General features: G+C 40.9%; 1 protein-coding gene and 1 non-coding gene across 3 annotated transcripts; one reads left to right on the forward strand and one right to left on the reverse strand.

Annotated features, from left to right (window-relative positions):
- Positions 1 to 10,451: 10,451 nt before the first annotated feature.
- Positions 10,452 to 17,452, reverse strand: CUNH7orf25 (chromosome unknown C7orf25 homolog). 2 transcript variants are annotated; one of them, XM_028769896.1, is made up of 2 exons: positions 17,339 to 17,452; positions 10,452 to 12,355 (listed from the first exon to the last, which is right to left on the reverse strand). In XM_028769896.1, exon 2 carries the CDS (start codon positions 12,090 to 12,092, stop codon positions 10,827 to 10,829), a length of 1,266 nt encoding a protein of 421 aa, XP_028625729.1. In that variant the 5' UTR covers positions 12,093 to 12,355; positions 17,339 to 17,452; the 3' UTR covers positions 10,452 to 10,826. The 2 variants fall into 2 exon arrangements, with proteins under 2 accessions (XP_028625729.1, XP_028625730.1); XM_028769897.1 differs by having other exon boundaries at positions 10,452 to 12,108; positions 17,339 to 17,398.
- Positions 17,453 to 19,009: 1,557 nt separating this feature from the next.
- LOC114623244 lies at positions 19,010 to 19,119 on the forward strand. Its single transcript, XR_003711739.1, has one exon. It is a non-coding gene; the product is annotated as a U6 spliceosomal RNA (small nuclear RNA).
- Positions 19,120 to 21,076: the final 1,957 nt, after the last annotated feature.

Consider the following 21,076-nt stretch of genomic DNA (forward strand, 5'->3'; position numbering starts at 1 on the left):
ATGCTCACATATACTTATGAACATACACACAAGTAATAAGAAGAAATTAAAATAATAATTCAGAATGGAACATATGCCTTAATGAAAGTTCTGACACTCTGTCACAGAAGAACACAGGTAAAACACCTCAGGGCATGGACATAATAAATACTTTCTGAAAATCACTCTAATTGCAGCCAATAACTATAAAGCCAAACAAATGAAACTGAATGAAACTTAAAGGCTTCTGAATGTGAAGGAAGCTACTGGGATAAGGGGAGAAAATCTTTGCCAACTGTACATCTTTAACACAAGCTTAATATTTAGAATGTATAAAGAATTTAAAATACTAAACACTAAAGAAATGAATTGGTAATTAGGCAAATTAGTCAAATAGACCGCTCTCAAAAGAAATATAGACAACAAATGCCTTAAAAATATTCAACATCCTTAACCATTGGAGGAACTGAACACTATATTGAGAATCAATCTCACCCTAGTCAGAATGGCAATCATGAAGAAAACAAATGAGGTGAAAATAAACTGCTATATCTTTAGTAAACAACGGGCTGCTAAGATTGGGGAGAAGAGCAGAATTCTCTACTTGGGGATGTTTCAGTCTTTTTTAGTAAACCTGTGCATTTAAAGACAATGAACTTTCTTTTAAAAAGATTTTAAGGATGTATTTATTTTATGTATATGAGTGTTCTATCTGCATGTACACTTGCACACCAGAAGAGGACATCAGATCCCAGTAGAGATATCTGTAAGCCACCATGTGGCTTCTGGGAATTGAACTCAGGACCTCTGGCAGAACAGCCAATGCTCTTAATCACTGAGCTATCTCTCCAGTCTGACAATGAACTTTACTTGTGGAAACAGATGGACTTGGAGATGCCACATTAAGCAAACTGAGGCAGACTAATTTTTCTGTATTGTCATTTATTACAGAAAGCTTCTCTGATAAAAGTTTGTATAAGTGAAAGTCTGACAAAACCCCAGAATAGAGAAGACATACAGGTACAAATCCTACCCTAAACAAGAAGCTATCTGCCATCCATAGCTCCTGGGAAAGAGAAAAGTCCAAGACAGGTCTCCTGCTCAGGAGTAGCTGACCAACACAAAATGGACTCTGTGGTTTTGTTGTTGTGGTTGTTTGGGGCTTTTTAAAAAAGAGAGATAGAATAAGAAGTTGGGAAAGAAAGGAGAAAGGGCATGGGAGGAGTATGGGAAAGAATATAATCAGAATATATTATATAAAAACATTAAAAGAATAATTAAAATAACAGAGAGGACAGGTTGTATAAAGGAGAAGATGGTACAAAAGAAGATAATGGAGAAAGACAAAACATTTCATGTTTCTTTTTCATTTGTAGGATCTCCTCTTGTGTCTGTGATACACATAGATATATGTGTATGCATATACATGTATCATATATATAAATCACTTGGAATAAATGGCCATTAACATGGAGACCCATGGCTGGACAATGTGTAGACAATGAAACTTTGGAATACTCCGACCTTAATATATTTATTACATCCCTCTCCTCAAGCTCCAGGTCTATGTGGAAGGGGAGAGTAAAAGATAGTAAGAGCCAAAGGTGGTAGATTATTTCTACAGAGAAACAGCATTTTCCAGATACAGCAGAGCTGATACAATATCAACTATGTGAAAGCATGTGTGTGTGCGTGCGCGTGTGCATGTGCCGTGTGTGTGTGTGTGTGTGTGTGTGTGTGTGTGTGTGTGTGTGTGAGAGAGAGAGAGAGGGAGGGGGAGGGAGGGAGGGGGAGGGAGAGAGAGAGAGAGAGAGAGAGAGAGAGAGAGAGAGAGAGAGAGAGGGAGACACGCAAACTCAAGGGTGACAATTTAGGAGGAGAAAGGAGATCAGGTAATGAATGATGAAGACTCCAGGTTTGAGAATGATACCAAGAATTATATGCATCAAGATGACTCTTCCTCGATCCAAATCCTATTTGATATTTTCATTTACTTGTTATCATCCATGGTAAAATATAAAAAAACATGAAGCACAGTAAAAAACCTGCAAGTTGTATTTTATAAATGACATTTTAGTCATACGTGTTGTTCCATAAATAACAGGATTTAAACTAGCAAAATAATGTTTTACTTTCATTACCATGTTATTTCAAAAGGCTTCTCAATTATTTATAAGTCTAAACTACCAGCCTGGGAGCACTTAGGGGGGGACCCATGGCTCCAGCTGTATATGCAAGGGAGGATGGTCCTGTCACGTATAGGTGGGAGAGGAGATCCTTGGTCCCATGAAGGCTGAATGCCGTGTGTGGGGGAATTCTTGGGTGGGGAGGTGGGAGTTGGGGGGTAGGTGGGGGCACATCCTCATAGAAGCAGGAGGAGGGGGGATGGGTTAGGGGGTTCCTGGGCGGGAGGGGGAAATGGGGTAAAGGGATAACATATGAAATGTAAATAAAATATCCAATAAATATTAAATTAAAAAAAAGAAAAAAAGAAAAAAGAAAGGGAGGGAATAAGAGAGGGGGAGGGAGAAAGAGGGAAAGGGAGGTAGAAGGGGAAGGGAGGGAAAAGGAGAGTGGGAATGGGAAGGAGAGAAGGAGGGAGGGAGAGAGGAAGGGGGAGAGAGAGAGAGAGAGGGAGAGAGGGAGGGAGGGAGGGAGGGAGGGAGGGAGGGAGAGAGAGAGAGAGAGAGAGAGAATATATATCACTATAACAGGCTAAGCAAAGAAGGTCAATGAGGGACCTCTGCTTTCTCATACCAGCTGTTGAGAGAAATCAATAATACTATCATGAATAGACCACATGTGTTACATTTGTAGGACTTGTAGGATTCACAGTGAGGAAGCCACTGGAGTAGGTGAGATAGCTTAAAATATAGAGCCTAAAAGTATTACCATAAGTTGTTTGTTTTGTTACTTACATACTGCTAAAAGATGTCTGGTTGGGCTATGGAGATGGCTCAATGCTTGCTTTACAAGTATGAGAACCCAGAACCTACATTTCAAAGCCAATGTGACAGTACACCTGCAGCTCCAGCACCAGAGCAACAGAGACAGGAAGATCCCTGATGCTTCCTTGTTGCAATAGTTAGATAATTATTTAAAATGACCAGTAGTCAAGCCAACTATTTAAGCTGCAGTAGCTCTGCCTAGCTCAGCTACCATGTTCCACAGCCAGAGGCCATGTGCGCACCGCAGCTAGAAACGGCCAGCCAGAAATACCAGCCCTGCCACATGCAAGACGCCAGCGTGGAAGATGGCTCTGTCAATCTTCCACGCTGTCTCTACAAGGCTGGGTTGTGCCCAGACCATCCTGCCATCCACGTGGGCCTGGTAAAAAATGAGACTCTAAAGCTTAAGGATTAATCAAAGGCTTTATACGTTTGGTAATGCTCAATAACAATATGCCCATACAATTAGAGGTGTTTCCCAATTAGCTAACCTAAATAAAATAAGAAAAAAAAATGAACAGTGTTGGAGAGATGGCTCAGAAGAGTGCTGACTGCTCTTCTAGAGGTCCTGGGTTCAATTCCTAGCACCCACATGGTAGCTAACAATCTCTGTAACTGCAGTTCCAGGGAATTCCATGTTCTCTTCTGGACTCTAGGGGCTCTACATGTATCTGGTACACAGACAACTTGTAGGCAAAATACCCATAATCATAAAATTAAAAATGAATAAAGTCTGAAATTCTTTTTAAAAAATAAACAAAGGAACTAGGAGGGCCAGGACAGCAAGATGACTAAGTACATGAAAGTATTTAGCAACAAAACATGGCAACCTGAGCTCAATACCAGGAACACACAAGAAAAAGACTAAGCATCTGTAACCCCACCACTCAGGTGGCAAGATGAGGGGGCAGACAGGAGCATCTCAGAAGCTCTTGGGACATTTTGTCTGGAGTAGGGAGAGCAGCAGAAACAACGAACTCAAGAGGACAAACTACTTCCAGTGTTGTTCTCTCTTCTGATCTCTGTCTATCTATCTATCTATCTATCTATCTATCTATCTATCTATCTATCTATCTATTTATGTCTGCCTTTCTCTCTCCTTCCTCCCTCTCTCTCTATCCACCTCCTTATCACATATATATATATATATATATATATATAGTTATATATATATATATCCCTTCTTTCCCTCTATTTCCCTCCTCTTTCCTCCTCACTTTTGGCTACTATAAGGTAAGCAGCTCCATCTGTCATACACTCCAGCAGCCACAATGTTCTGCACTACCACAGTCCTGAGGCAATAACGTTAACTATCACACTAAAGCTTGCAAATGAGGAGCCAAAATAAATCTTTCCTCCAAGTAGATTTTTTTTCAGGCATTTTGTCAGAGTGACAAGAAGCTAGTACTCTACTTCTTAAAGATTTATTTCAGAGCCTTCCATTTTAGGGAGAAGTAGTCTATTCTCAGGAGTCCTGATAGATAGCATTTCCCATTACTGTTTCTAAGTCTTCTCTTTTCTCTAATAGTTTATTTGTATACACAGGAAATGGTTTTCCCTCAGTGACTTTCACGAAGGAGGGGTCAGGGGAGATTTTCCTTCCTGGTAGCATACTCTCAGGCCTTTTCCCATTCTCACACAACAGAGAAAATTGTTGGACTGTCAATTTGAAAGGAACGCTTGCTTGGTTCATCTCTGTGTTTTTTCCAGTTTTCCTGGGGCAGCATTCTCTACATCTCCTTAAGAAAAGTTCTTCCCATCAGATGCCTCAACTCAACCCCTACATAATGTCTGTCTCAATCTGGAGTCAAGAATCAGGAAACACACTAGCTGAACATAGGAACCACACGTTCCTTCTTGACTGCATTCAATGTTTGGTTGTAAGAAGTATGGTAGCCACTTTGAATATTTCTGTTTTTTTCCCAAAACTCTAAATGGGGAACACTTCAAAGACTATAAACCCATCTTTTGCTATATTTTATATAAAGACATACTTATAAATTCTATGTGTGTATATGTATAGTCTTGTGCCATCTCCCATACATACACACATGCATGTGTGCATACTACATATGTTCCCACTCTATCTGTGGTGGCAAGTTTCCTTCTATATGCTTCTACAAGTTCTCACTGTAAATTTAGCCAATCAAAACATAATCTTATTGGAATCTGTATTTGGAAACAAGTCTTTTCAAGTTTTTCATGTCTATGTCATGTGACTGGTAGTGGTTGAGTCCAAGTTTTATACACATTTTATTTACCTAGGAATCTCTCATGATGCTATTAAGATTAGGACTCTATATAACCAGCTGGAACTTTCGGTTTCTCTCCGGCTTGTTTTTCTATCACTCTAAACTACTGTGATCAGATTTACATGCTGTGTAACTGGACAAAGTATACATTATCCTCTTTCATAGAGGCTCCAGGATTCCTACGGTTCTAGATTTAAGAACAAAAGTCACATCCTTGGAGTATCATATCCCTGCACATTCTCAGGGACTTGGACCTGACTGGAGTGTTGAGGAAATGGAGAAAAAACAAACACACAGACACACAGAGAAGCTAGGTTCTATGATGGTAAAACCAAAGCTCGGAAGCTTTGTGTTGAACAGGCGAGCAGAATTACTGCATTAATCTGAGCAAGGGGAAGGGGCTACTACATTCAGATCAACAAGGAGGTAGGGTTTATGGTGGTCATCTGGAACAAGGGGACAGCTTTAGCTAATATCCATAGAAGCAGACTCTGTAGGGGAACAATCTTCAGGATGTAAACACTGGGGGAGGGGAGCCATTTTCTGATCACACTATCAGCATCCACACTTGTGTATCTAAGTGGGGAGGGCTGAAGCCAGGGTCCTGAAAAGGTTGTGGCCAAGTCACCAATACACAGTTACTCAAGACCCCATATACTCAGAATTTCCTCTGTTCCCTATATGGGATTTTAGCCATAAACAAGCCAACTCTTAATTCTATTTCATGATGAAAACCAATCCTGATTGGTAGGATTAGCCAATTGCTAAGGATGGATACTCTGCCCTGTTTTTCTCCTGGGAACAAGGTTCCCACTGGTGAAGTTTTTGTTTTTATCTGAGATTTATATTCTCAAATGATAGTGTGTTACATTTTCTGGTTTATACCATGTTGCCAGGGTTAGGTATCAGACCTAAGTTCATATTCTAGAAAATAAATTTGAAAACATTTCCAGTACAGTGATGCTCAGACAACCAGCACAGGTGCCTCTCGAGATCCTGTCCTCTCTCTGTTAGTTATTGAAGCCTCATTTAAGATGTGCACCATATTACTTTTAAAGCAGGAGTCACTTGATATTTAAAACTAAAAACTTACTTGATGAAGCTAACTAATCCTCGTAATTTGGGGAGAAGATTGCTTACCTACTTTTAAAATGATTTCAGTTATTTCTTTTGGTTTTATATTCCTTCCGTGATTCTAATTCGTATTTCCTAAGAAAATCATGTTTTAATGTGTTTCAAGAATTTTCACTTTGAGGAGGACTAAAAAAAAATGCCCCTGTCCCTTAAACACACACACACACACACACACACACACACACAAAGGTTCCAATGACAAACTTAACTTAGATTCTAACATAGTTCACCTTGGAAAACCTATGAGTTCATTAGGCTTACTTACAGAGCAATGAGTGAGGCAGTGGCTTTAGATGATCTTAAAACAGCGACCTTAGAAGGCCTGCGCCCAGCAAGAATGATGCCTTCCTCATGACTGTATAGAGAAAGTCCCCTCCCCCAACCTCTCTCAGAGACTCCAAGGCTAGATCAGTCAGGGCATGCATGGATTGCACCCAACTGGCTGGGAGGGTTGGATGGATACTCCAGTGAGGATCCCATGACCCACCTGGTTCCTTCGTTCTATGAGAAATCAACAGTCACCAAGCCTAACTGGGACGAGAACACCTGATGGCAATGATTTGGCTTGGAGTACAGTCCTGCACGGTAAAATGGCATTTCTAAACTTACCAAAATAGTGTATTCACCCATCATTAATCTTCTCCAAAGTTCTCGCAGTGAGGTTCTCTTTCCTCCTGCTCTTTGATCTCTAGGCTTCTTTAGGAATTCTTTTGACTTAACTTTTTCCTATATGGACTGCATTATTCTCTTTCCTCACACCTCATTTGGAAATGATTTCTTCTTCATTTTGTTTTTGAATTGTATGTGTATGGTGTGTGTGTGTGTGTGTGTAAAAGCATGTCATTGTGTAAGTGTAGTGGACATAATGCAACTTCTGGGAATGAGTTATCACCTTCTACCTTGTTGAGTCAAGGGGTCTCCTGTTGCCTGTTACTGAGCTGTTCTCCAAGATGAGAAGCCTGTGAGCTTCTGTGATTTTTCTGTCTCTCCCTCTCATCTTTCTGTAGAAGGGTTGGGACTATAGTGTATACAGCAACACCTGGCTTATGTAGGTCCTTAGATCAAACTCTCTCAGGCATGCACAGCTAGCACTTTTACCTGCTGACCCCTGAACCCCCATTTCTCAGCCTCAAGTTAGTTCTTAATACTTAACATTTTAGGTTATCTTTTTAGAAATGTGATTTTTAAACATAAGTTTACTTTTGTCTACTGAAAAGACCCATTATTGGATAGCAGTTTATTGATTTATTTAGTGATTTACTTAAAACACTGCCTATTTGCCAAGCATGACTTTACTTGTTACCAACAACAGAATGACCTGGAAAAACAGCCGAAACAATGGGTCATTGTTCTTCACAGGCTGCTGACTGCTACTGTGCCCTGTGGTTTTAGAGTAGCAGTTCTCACCCTGTGGGCCATGACTCCTTTGAGGGTTGAACAAAACCCTTTCACAGGGGTTGTATATCTGATATCCTGCATATCAGATATTTATATTACAATTCATAACTGGTAAATCACATAAATTACAGTTATGAAGCAGCAATGAAGATAATTTATGGTTGAGGGTCACCACGAGAAAATGTATTAAAGGGTGACAGCATTAGGAAGGCTAGGAACCACTGGCTTAGAGTATAAAATGAGAATACAACCTGTGTCCGGCATCGAGGCCTTTCAGGAGCTCCTGTGGCTTCAATCTACCACTGCCGTTTCCTTCCATGCTCACTGGTGTCAGAGTGCTTAGTCCAGGATCTGGGCAACACTATCGCTTTTCCTAGTACAACCATGGGTTATTTTTGTTTATCTTCACCTTCACAATGTTTTAGACATTTGCTTTACTTTCTAACATGGTTTTAACTGGCTATTTAACTGGACATTCTTGTTGTAATTCCCATCATTTTTTACCTTTGAATTGATCTCTTCAGTCAACTTAAGCCTTTGGTGTATGGGGTAGGCTGCAGAGAACAGTTTCAAAGAGAGCAATTTGTTACATTCCAGGGCCTAGTGCCTCACTAAAGGACCACATCTGTTTCTTGAATTTATTAGATTGTTAAAACTGTAATTCTGGATGCCTGGAGACAGTGGTGTTTGGTTGAGCCACAGATAAGGCCACTTCAGACAGCAGTTTCTTCAGAATGCCATGGCTGTTAATTTTTTAGTTGACAGGGATTCCAAGTTCCTAGGAACTGATTCCCAGAAGACAGCAACAGCAAGCTCCCTTCTTAAATACAAGTGTTTTTATATTCTAGCCCTCCTCTCTGCCAGGTAGCAGATGGCAGACCCTCAATAAATACTAGATGATCTTAACACCACGTGAGTGATGCTATGAACAAAGCATGCATCTATATGTCCCAATATTCTTACACTGGCCACAGTTATTGCCACATCTTCCTTAAAATATATTTCTTCATACCACAGCTTTTTGTTGTCTTCTTAAGAGATCGAATATGACCTTAAGCCAATCTTGACTACCTTTTAAAAATTTCCATTTCTCTGGTCTAGTCTACTACCAGGCCCTCATGCTCACACTCTCTGACCACTTTTTTTCATTTACACACTTTATAAGGTTTCACCTGTGAAAGCATCAAGCATCAATCCCTTTTGACCTCTGACCCCAGTTCAAAAATTACTTCCTTAATTTGTACTCAAGAGTACTTTCAATATAATTTAATACATTATATTTACATTTTAACCTCCATTCAGTCTAAGTGTTCCTCATAATTACCTGATGTTGCATAGCAAAATATTCTAATAATGTTTGGTACTAAGTGCTTTAACACCTTTAATCAGTAATTCTCAACTCTCTAATGCTACAACCTCTTAATACAGTGCATGCTGTGGTGACTCCCAGCCATAAGATTATTTTCACCGCTACTTCCTAAGTATAATTTTGCCACTCTTATGAATATGTTTCCAATCTTCTTAGGCAACCTGTGTGAAAGGGTGGTTCAACTCCCACCTCAAAGAAACCACAACCCAAAAGTTGAGAACCAGACCCTTAAATAGGTACTCAAATTTGTAAACTTCGTTTCTACAACTAGACAATACCTCCCCACAGTAAACTTGAAATTTAATTCAGCTCTTCCTGAGGGAAATCTGTTTAGTAGTCTCTTCCCAGAGAAGTGCCACTACATTTAATTTCGCATTCATTTTAGTGTTTCTAGATCCTGACAACCAAACTTCATCTCAAAGTCGTTGCTTGAACCCAAGTTTCCCTTCTTGTAACTCAAGCAAAGCTGGCACAGTATCGGCTGCTAATACCCAAACCCCAATACTAACTCCTTAGTAAAGACAATGCTACACTCAGATTCTCAGTTTTTAGGAAAATATATACTCACTTCGTGAATCTGTTTTCTTGCAAATGATAAAGTACGGAGTGCACTGTAGTCGTAGAACTTACCTTTAATTGCCTGCAGCTCTCTCTCATTCACTGTCTCCATCACCGTTTCCTGAGTGATGTAATTAATTATCACTCGCTAAGGCTAACAGAATAGGAAAGGTAGTTTTTAATAATTCAAATGCTTGTAATAATGGGTTGTTTGGACTTAAACAATAAAATCTGAGTTTTAAAAAAAATGCATTTTCAACTTGTTCATATTAATGTATACCTTCAGAGTTCTAGGCTGAGCTTAGGAACACTAATTTGTTTTTACAGTGGTGTGCTGGCTAGCTCATGGCTTCTCCATCAACTCCTGCTCCAGGTCCCACCCAACTTGAGTTCCTGCCTTGACTTCCCTCAATCGACTGTGACTCAGGATATGTAAGACAAAGAGATCCTCCTTTCCTCTCCAACTTGCTGCAGTCGTAATCCCAGCTAAGACAAGTGGTATATCAATAAATGAATGAGACCCAACAGATCAAAGTTCACTTTCATTCCATATGCATTCTAAACTCTATAAACATACCCACCAGGCTGTGTCTATTGTTTTTTAAAATTTTGAAATTTAAAAATATTCTCTATTTTCTGTAAGAATTTTAGATTTAGTTTAAGTTCTAAAATTTTTATTAGCATTAGTTTTAGTTTTAAATTTTTTTTAGGATTTTCTTTCCACTAATAACAAGCAGTGACTTTAGGGTCTGGAATAATTATTATCCCCCACCTTTAATCGACTGACAAATATAATACAATGAAAAACAGGCCTCAGAGTTTTCTCCAGGTATTTAATGAATTCAAGAATCATGTAGCCATATCCCATAAAATGTGATTACCTGTAGTGGGGGCTGCAGCCCTACTGAGGCAAACAAATTCATCACAAGATAGCTAAAAGCCTAGCGTAGATGTACTTCTGTCCTTACCTGCTACAAGGTAGTCTGCGATGTAACGCAGAGATAAATAAGACTGTCTCTTGGGGTTTTTTTCTAATTTATAGACCTTAAATAGATGAAACACAAAATACCTCTACTTAAACAGTTCTAAATATTATATTTACTATAAACTTTTTTCTCTCATTATAGATGGGAAGGCCAGCCTTTGGTATAAATAATGTATTTCCATGACAACACTTAAAGGATAGCATTAGTGTGCACTATCATCGGTGTGGTCTTTTGGTAAGGGCACTGCTAAGGCCTCTTTACTCTCAGTAAGTGCTCTAGGCTGATGAATGAACACACTGAATTTAACACCCTGGTTGTTGGCAGCTCTGACAAAACCACTATTGGCAGTCATTGTGATGGCTTTCAGGGTATCTCCTGTCCCAAAAATTGTTAAGGAACGGCTATTAATTTTTGAACTTGCCACTAGTCTCAAGGCACGCTCAGAAGGCTGGTCTGGCACCACGCTGATTCGTTTAGTTAGTACAGCGGCCCTCTCTCTCTCCCCAGGTCCCCCTAGGGTATCGAGAATAGACTGAAAATCCTTGACAGCAGATTCACAGGCAAACAATTCCTTGTCCTTCATAAATGCTTCCAGCTGAGGTAGAACCCGTTCTTTCCTCTCTTGCTCCGCTTGCTCTGTGAGCACTTTTTCTTTGAAGACGAAGTGGCAGCCTCCATAACTCATGGCAGAGACGTATGTGATTAAAGTGGTAATGTCCAGATTGACTCTTCTGCACACATCAACCTTGATCTCTGTTGGAAAGGCAACATGTGCCAGGACATTGTCTCGGTCTACTCTTGTCACCTGCAGAAGTTCTTGGCCCTCGTCATCTGACTCACTCTCGCTCAGCTGGAATTCTTCAGGGTGATTTAACAGACAGTTGACCGCTACAATGTCTCCTCTTACAGATATGCCCATATCTTTCAGCTTGTCTGCCATGGGGCTGGAGACACTGTTGTAAAATGCAAAGACAATGTGAGGGTTACTATACTGCACTGGTTGCTGTCGACTGGCCTGGAGGAAGTCTTCAGCCTGTTCAATGATGCTTTTGTCGCCGTACTGGCCCCTGCCCAGCCAGATGTTATGCAGTGCTTCAGCCTTTCGGCCAATGGCTTTGACCCAAGTATGACCTCCATTAGCTACGACATCCACCACCAGAGTCTGCTTTTCTCCCAAGGTATCCGTGTAGCCGAAAACACGAAGAACACTAACAACTTCTTCCAGGTTCTCTGCAGATTCCACAATGGCTTTCAAGTGTGTTAGATTTGTGCTTTGTAAATGAGATTCTTTAATAGCTACCTTCCCAGCCTCTATTTTCTGTAAGAATTTTAGTTCTGCCTTCAGTTTGCTGCACAGCTTTGCACCGCCTTCTATGCCACCTTTTCTTGACCGAGAAAGTGATTCTGCTCTTTTGATCAGCTCCTTGGCCATGGTGATTCTTTCAGAGAGCATGGAGTGTGCAGACATGCTGACGGCATTATTCCTTTCATAAAAAATGAGGCAAATGTCAATGTCTGCTACTGTTAGGATGATTAGAAAGTCCAGTCTAGCAACAGTGTTTATGAAGTTTGAGAATATGAACCTGGGCTTCAGTGTATGGGATTTGGGGAAAGCCTCTCTCCTTTTGACAGCTAAACAAAGCTGTACGTTTGAGCTCTTCCTGAAATGTGCTGGATTCTGACACTTGCTTAGACGTTCACTTCTTTAGACTATGGGATCCACACCATGTCCTATGTCAGGAAATAAACAAAATGAAATAAAACAGGAGTTTGGCAATGTGTTTTGTATCTCTATCAATAATTAGTTTTACTATCCAACTACTGAAAATTTTAAGATTCCAAACATCAAGATTAAAGCTTTAAAATAGCTGCTCATACACTCCTCCAACTGGGGAACCCCAACACCCATCCCTGCCAAAAGGCCTTGCCCGTAGGAGCCTAGACTGTCCCCATCCCCACCTCAATCCCACCCGCTGCAGCCAACTCCACTCACATTACTGCCTACATCTGGTCTCTCCAGCAGGCAGGCATCAGATGGTACCTACAACTACAAGCGACCCCCTAACCAAGGATCCACACCAACGACTCCATTCATTCCTGCAACGTGCCTAAGGAGCAAGTGTCCTGCCTGCCTTCCAGCACCTTGTCCCATATACCTCCTTCATGTAGGGAGCTAGCAACTCCTGCCACTATCCCCATCCATTCCTCCTGAAAGCCCTCTCACCTCCATTACTCCATGGATATGCTACATTTCCCCTACTAACTCAACTATGCCCACCCTAGCCAGCTCTATACATCTCTGATGTGCACACCTGGTCACTCCTCTAGGCAGACACCAGGCCCATGAATCCAACTACACCCATCCCCAAAACATGACTACCTCTCTCTAGGGAGGGGCATTAGACCCAAACTAATAACTCTACCTAATCCTTAGGCTGGAGAGATGGCTCAGCGGTTAAGAGTACAACCACATGGTAGCTCACAACCATCTGTAAGAGGATCCTCATCTGATGTATCTGAAGATAGCTACAGTGTACTTATATACATAAAATAAATAAATAAATCTTAGAAAAAAAAAAACTCTACCTACTCCTGAGACTCATCTAAGGATCATGAATTCCTGTCTTCTGGACCCCTCTCGGGGCAGGGATCCAAGACTCATATCGCCAATTCCACCAGTACTTACTGCCTGAGGAAAAGTACTGAGTACCTCCCACAGAAGGTTGACTGTATCTCTAATCCTAACCTTTATCAGTACAGAGACTATGACAACATGCACAAGACCTACATAAAATCAAACCAGAAAACAAAACAAAAAACCGTCATGGAGAAGGGCACAAAGTTCCACCCCTTAGCAAGAAGCTATTTGCAATTTATTTCTGCCGGGAGAGGGAATATCCATTTTCTTCAATGGAGTGACACTTTGTATACCATTCAAACTCCAAGGCAAGACCATAAAGTTAGATGGGAGTGGAGGGAAGGCATGTCTGTGAGGGGAAAGACTATGATGAAAATAAACTGTATGAGAAAAATTTAATTAAATAAACAAAAAAAAAAGTTTCGACAATGAAAAAAGATATTGGAGATACCAGAAGTTGGAAAGACCATCAAGGGTTGCTGGGATTACTATTGTGAAAATGACTGTCCTACCAACAGCAAACTACTTATATTCATCACACTCTCCATCACCTTGCCAAAACAATTCTTTACAGAACTTGATAAAACAATCTTAAATTTCATGTGGAACTGCAAAAAACCCAGGATAGCAAAACAATCCTAAACAACAAAGAATGGCTGAAGGTAACATCTCAGATTTCAGTAAGTTATACTACAGACCTGTGATGGTTTGTATATGCTTGGCCTGGGGAGTGGCACTATTAGAAGGTATGACCTGTTGGACATAGATGTTTCACTATAGGTGTGGGTTATAAGATTCTCACTCTAGCTGCCTAGAAGCCAGTATTCTGCCAGCAGTCTGCAGATGAAGATGTAGAATTCTCAGTTCTTCTTGCACTCTGCCTGCCTGGATGCTGCCATGTTTCTGCCTTGATAATGGACTGAACCTCTGAACCTGTAAGCAGCCCCAATTAAATGTTGTCCTTATAAGAGTTGCCCTGGTCATGGTATCTATTCATAGCAGTAAAACCCTAACTAGGACAAGACCTCTAGTAACAACGACAGCATAGTATTATTTAAAACAAAATAAAATAAACAACAACAAAAACTTCATTGATCAATGGAAAATAAAGGCCCATAAATGAACTCCTCAAGCCATTTGATTTTTGACAAAGAAGTCAACTAAACACACTGGAGAAAATAAAGCATCTTCACCAAATGGTGCTAGTCAAATTGAACAGCTAATGTAGGAGAAAGAAACCGGATCCTCATTTCTCACCTTACACATAACTCCAACTGGATCAAGGACCTCAACCTAAGACCTGATATCTTAACTCTGATAGAGGTGAAAAAAGTATAAAACATACTAGAAGCCATTGTCATAGAAAAGGACTTTCTGAACAAGATCTTTATAGCACTGAGGTTAAGAACAACAACTAATAAGTGAAACTTGAAACTAAAAAAGTTTCTAGATAGCAAAAAAATGGCCATTACTTGAGTAAAGAGGCAGCCCACAGAATAGGAAAAATATCTATCATCTATACACCTGATAGAGTTAGTGTCTAAAATGTATAAAGAACTGAAAACATATCCATGGAGATCAGAACATTACTAACAGGTCACAGAGAGGGTTTTTTTTAAGGGAAGAAAGAAAACACACTGGTGAAAAGGGTTAAATGGAACAGGAATGGCTAAACTGGGGTGAGTGTGAAGAATATGGTAGAGGAGGAAGTGTAGAAAGGAGAAGTAACACTAAGGACCTCTCAACACAGACACACACACACACTAAGAATTAAAGTGGAACTACCTTACAACAGAGCAAAACAATGTAGCTACTAGATGCGAGGCTAACAAATAAAATTCCCAGTGTCAGAAATGGGTTATCTTTTGGCGTTGCTGGTCATCGAGGCTCCATAGATATCCAAACATAATGGGGTACTGCCAATCCATCTAGAACTTGATGGTTAAGACCCTACTGCAATTTGCATCATAGGCCACGGAGAAATGGAACTCGTACAGACCTAGAAGCTTCATCCCTACCGGCTAATTCTCATAGTTCTGCAAGGTATTATGCAGGCTAACAGAAGAGAAAAGCAATCTACAATAATATCTAGCTATGAATCCTTGGAGTTACAATTATGACTGGCCTGGCAAAACATGCCCATCAGTACACTAGGAGCACAAGTATTATGGGAGTAACAAGCCACTTTATGGTTGGTGCTAGCATTTTGTCTAAGCTCCACTCCACAGTTACCTGGCAATGGCCAAGTATGCCTGACTCACTATAAAAGGGGCTGCTTACCCCTTCCACTCACTTTTGCTCTTGCCTTCTTGATCTCCCTCTGTCCTCTTTCCCCTCTCTCTCCGTTCCCCTTCCCCCTCTCTCCACCTGCTCATGCCAGCCAACTCCTCTTCCTCCTCCTCCTCTTTCTTCTTTTTCCTCTCTCTCTCTCTCTCTCTCTCTCTCTCTCTCTCTCTCCTACCCTCTCAACTCCCTTCCCCATGCCCTGAATAAATTCTATTCTATACTATACCCTCAGGGGGAAGGGATGCCTCAGCCCACGGAGGCACCTCCTTCCCCCATACCTGACTACACATCCATATTCCTCTCCTCTTCATCTTTTTATAAACACAACATTTAGATTTAAGAGACAGTCCACAGGATGAAACCCATACTTGCTTGGCATCATTATTAGGCTAAGAACCTATGCTTGGGAAGTCATAGGCTCTAGGGTAAAAAGCTTATCACTTTCTGCTGCTAGACAGACCGTATAAAACTGACTTATTACTATCCACATAGATGACTGTATTTCTCAACCCTCAATGGAGAGGCTTCTATTACAGTAGATGGTTATTAACAGTTATTAATACCCACAACTGGCCTAAGTGCAGAGACTAAAAGACTACATATAACTCTTAGTCCTAAAAGGGACATATGTAACACACATCAGTTATTCTCAGAAAGCTCAGGGATCATCGTGAAAAGAAGGAAGGTGGTGGTAGACGACTACAATGAAGCCTCTTCTGGCCACAGCAGGCACCAAACCTGTGCAAGCCCAAGTCAGCATAGAAAGGGGAACTGGACCCACAATCCCCCAGGCAACTATTGACAATTTTGAGCTGCTGGGGGAGGAAAAGACAGTTTTTTCTAGGAATGTGGGCTCTATTATGTCCCCCACTCTTCAGTGGAAGACCACACATCCGAGACTATTTGGGTAGTACAAAGCAGTCTTGAAGGAGGGGTGGATATGGGACTACTTGGGGCATCCACAGTGACTATGAACCAAACATATGATATGAAGTTCTCAAAGAACTGATTTTTTAAACGTAAAAACAACAGCTTAACATTAAAAATCCACAAACTGTCCAAACAAGAGTCTCTCCTAAACTAGCCATACTAGGATCTCTCACCTCTTACTCCTTCAGTAGATGATTTTTGTTTTCTTGCTTGGGGTTTGTTGGGTTTTTTTTTTTTGGGGGGGGGGGTGCTTGTTTATTTTTGTTTTGAGACAGTGTTTCTCCATATAACCCTGGCTGTCCTGGAACTTACTATGTAGACCAGCTTGGCCTTGACCTCACAGAAATCCACCTTCTTCTGCCTCCCAAATACTGGGATTAATAGTGGGCACTACCGCGCCCGGATTGACAGTCTTTTAAGGAGTTGCCTCTTGATTTCCAGAGTTTAGATGTCAAGCAGTCAAGACTGTCAGATTTCTGCATGTGATGTCAATTTAGCAATGTTTTAACAGAACAAAGGGGTCAAACAACTGGCCTCCTGTTCCCATTCTGAAGGAAAAGCTGGAAAGACTCAGAAGAACACACCAGATGGCTAGCCTGGCTGTAGAACTATGATGACAAGGTGTGAGAGCCAGGGGCGAAGTGCTTCTCCGTGAGTATGGTTCCCATCTCGGTCCGTCCACCTGCACAGCTGGGCCTGATCCAACAAGTCCGGATCAAGTAGGCTCCAGCTGGCCTAGTGCTTAGAGGCCAGAGTAGGGAAGACGCAGACCTGACCCTTCCTGCCCGGACACGCGGCCCATGCCCTCCCTCTCCACCTCCCTCTATTCCCCACTCACTCCCTCAGTCCCCGGTCCTCACCAGCAGCGCCAGACCCCACGCGCACATGGCGAGGGAACACAGAGGCAGTATGCAGGGACAGCTCACCAGCCAGCCCTCACCTTGCTCTGCTGAGAGGCACTCCGCCTGCTGAGTCCCGCCTCCGGCATTACGTGGTTCCGGCCGGGTGAGCTTGAGTTTGAGTCCCAGGCGGCACCACAGCGACCATATTTGTTGAGGGCAGCCGGCTTCTGCTACCAGAATGACGGAAACCTGAGCTCCCAGCCAGCAGGTGCGGGTCTAGGGTTGGGTCTCAATTGCACTGAGTCTTGGATGCTGAAACAGATTTGTGTCTCAGGTTTGGGTATTTTTAGCAAAATAAAAATCGAGAGCCATCAGGTTCCAAACGCCACTCGGAAGCATTTTTAGTTGCATCATCCTGTCCATTTTACATAGAAGGAACCTTTAAATGTGCTGTCCTTGTAAACAGGGCATTGAACTGCATAGCTTCAGGGGCTGTGGATATTTTGCCGAGTGTCCAAAGTTACCAAGAAAAAAAAAAAGTTTGAGAAAGCAAAACTAATTGTAAATATTAGACTTCAATTGTCGTGTTTTTCTTGTATCCTGCTCCTTGTCCCAAGCACTGCTTTAAGGATTGAAGTAACTCAGATCACATACACTACCAAAATCTTAAGACAGGAGCAATATCTCATTCGGTGTTTTAAATATACTAAAAAAAATAAATAAAATAAAATAAAATAAAAAAAAATAGCGCTGCAGTCAGCGCTATTCCAAACACATTACACACTAATTTATTTAGTTCTAAACTAAAGGGTATATAGATGTATTTTGCGCCTGAGACGCAGACAAATTATTTAAACACAAACAACCCTTGTAAATGCCTCCAGCAAACCCTCAAACTCCTGCCAGGTTTTATCAAGCACGAATTCCAGAAAGGCTTTGGAACTTCAGGAGTCTAGATGAGGGGCAGAATTAAAAACATTACTTAAAAGACTTCATTAATAACATACCAGAGTCTTCTCTACCATCCAGTACAGCCAGCTCATTCCTCATCCTTCCCCAGAAATTAAGTTTACGGTGATATAGGTAAACAGGTGCCAGATGGGAGCCCAACAAAAGATAGGCACCATTAGGAAGTGTGAAGTTTTTGACTAAAATGTTGTCACTCGCCTCCTTGCTCCTCCAATGCGCCCGTCTTCCATTTCCCATCCCCTCCACCTTTTCCCTTCAAACAGTAAATAAGAAATTCCAAAGAAATATGACATTCACAATCTACAAGAAGATAGGTAGGTACCAGACTCATACATAAACTCAACACTTCCAGACCTTCTGTTTGGATTTGGAGGACAGAGAAGGCACATACAACAGCATGCTTTCTTAAGAAGTACCTTGTAACTGGAACCTTCAAATAACTGATTACCTTGGCCCTTAAATAAGAAGCTTGTTCCTTTAAGGGCTGAAGGCACAAATAGGAAACAGTTCTTTGAAGTAATGGCAGCATCTCATATGCTAAACATCAGTGGACTGAGAAGTATATAAAAGGATTGAAAGACAGCAAAAACCAAATTTTAGGTCCATAATCAAGAAAAGTAAAAAGAAAAATGTAAATATACTAAAATACTTATAAAAAATTTTTTAATAAGGACCTACTTGGGCGCTGAGTCCAATAACCACTAAGAAACTTATCAAACCGTGCTCCTTTTGGCAGCACATTTTAGGCTAAAATCCAAGTGATCCAGAGAGTATTAGCACGGCCCCTACAAGAGGATGACACACAAATTTGGGAAGTAAAAACTCACCACAAGGTAAATAAAATCATTGTGAAACAAAAGACAATTCCAAAGGCCACAGAGAAAAGCATTTTGTCACAGACAAGAAAGGGCCATTGGACTGAGTCGTAGAGAACTAAAATTCTAATCCAAGGAAAGTACCAACCCCTCCCACTGAGTATCAGTTTTTATTCTGCTTCACAGTGAGGCAAAGGTTAGGATTGAGGAGTTGAAAAGCATTCGAACACTGACAGGAAAGTGGGTGAGCTTAAGTACCAAGAGTCAGTAATTTCTATCTATGATAATCAATTGAAAATACAAAAATTCCTTAAAGAGCCCAGTGCTCCATTATAAAAGAGTCCTCCTCACTCTTCCCTTCTACTTCCTGTTCCCCAATATATGTAAACTTCAAGAACATTCATGTTTACTAGTAACTTTGCAAAACAAAATTTATGGTAATGAATTTGAGACAAGCCTTCCAGATACAAATTGAACCAAATGCTGGGAGAAGCTATGAATACTGGGAACATTGTAATACACAAGATAAAAAGAAACTAAAATCCACAAGCCTAAAATGATTTGAGTTTAAGAATGTTTAGGTATACAATGAGTTCCTACATCAAAGAATGAGTCTCTGAACTAGGACAAAAGGGGAACAGATTAGTGTCAAGGTCAATGAAAAGAATTCTTTTGTCTAGTCTTGTCAACAAAGGGAATGGAGTTGTAGGCAGCTTTCCATTTAAGAGAAGCAGAATATAGCTGACCCTGAATCTAATGTTTCTGCTGCACTATTTGCACTTTCCTTGTCTTAAATTTATATACCTTTACTTTCCTCTTTCCTTGATTTATAAATGTTGACATTCTTCTGGGTTTCCTGTGTAGCCCTTGTCCTGGAACTCTGCACACCAGGCTGGCATTGAACTCAGATCCACCTACCTCTGCTTCCCAAGTGCTGGGATTAAAGGCCTGTGCAACCACCACTCAGCATCCTCTGCTGTGTTTTGTTTTTTAATATTGGACATCAGAAGTTTGAACAAATTAAATAGCAGCTAACAGAAATCCCAATCTTTTCAACAATATCAAATTCATTCACACACCACACACACACACCAAAATGGGGGGGAATCTTTTAATTCAGTGGCTGAATTAAATTTATTGTGGCTTCCTAATTATTTTTGTTGCTACTTAGCTGTAATTTTGCTACTGTTATAAATCATAATGTAAATGTTTTCCCAGTCTTAGAAGATCCCTAAGAAAGGTCATTTAAACTCCCAAGAGGGTTGCAAACTACGGATTGAGAACCACTATTATAATTTCTTTGCAGTCAGATAATTTAACCTTATGATTACTACTGTGCTGGACTCACACCAAGGCATATCTAGAGACTGATACTCTCAAGACACCTTTTATTATGTTTATAATATTTTGTGTTTTATCTGCATGTATATCTGTGCATATGTGCTTACCTGATGCCCACAAAGGTTAAGAGGGTTTCAGCTCCTCTGAAATTGGACCTATAGATGATTATGAGCCACCATGTGAGTATTTGGGAACTAAACCCAAATTCTCTGCAAGAGCAACAACTGCTCTCAACCAATGAGCCATCTAGTACCTCAACACACATCTTAAATAGAAGGACGCTGAAGAGGGTAAGACTCACCAGCTAAAGCACCTGTAGTGCAAATGTGAGAACTAGAGCATGGATACATAATCCCCACGCAAACGTGGGACAAGAATTGCAGCCTTTAGTCTCAGCACTCAGAAGGTAGAGACCGGATCTCCAGAGCAAACGAGCTGGACTAGTTCAGTCATCAGGCAAGCTCTGGGTTCCAGTGATAGACCCTGTCCCAGTATATAAGGTACAGAAAGAAGGCACCCAACATCAACCTCTAGTCTCCACATCACTGGCACCCACATAAACACACATGCTCATACACACACCACAGATACACAATAAATACATGAATAACTCCAGGTCAAGGTGCCACCT

The sequence above is a fragment of the Grammomys surdaster genome, unplaced genomic scaffold, assembly GCF_004785775.1.
Source record: "Grammomys surdaster isolate TR1022 unplaced genomic scaffold, NIH_TR_1.0 194, whole genome shotgun sequence".
NCBI lineage: Eukaryota > Metazoa > Chordata > Mammalia > Rodentia > Muridae > Grammomys > Grammomys surdaster.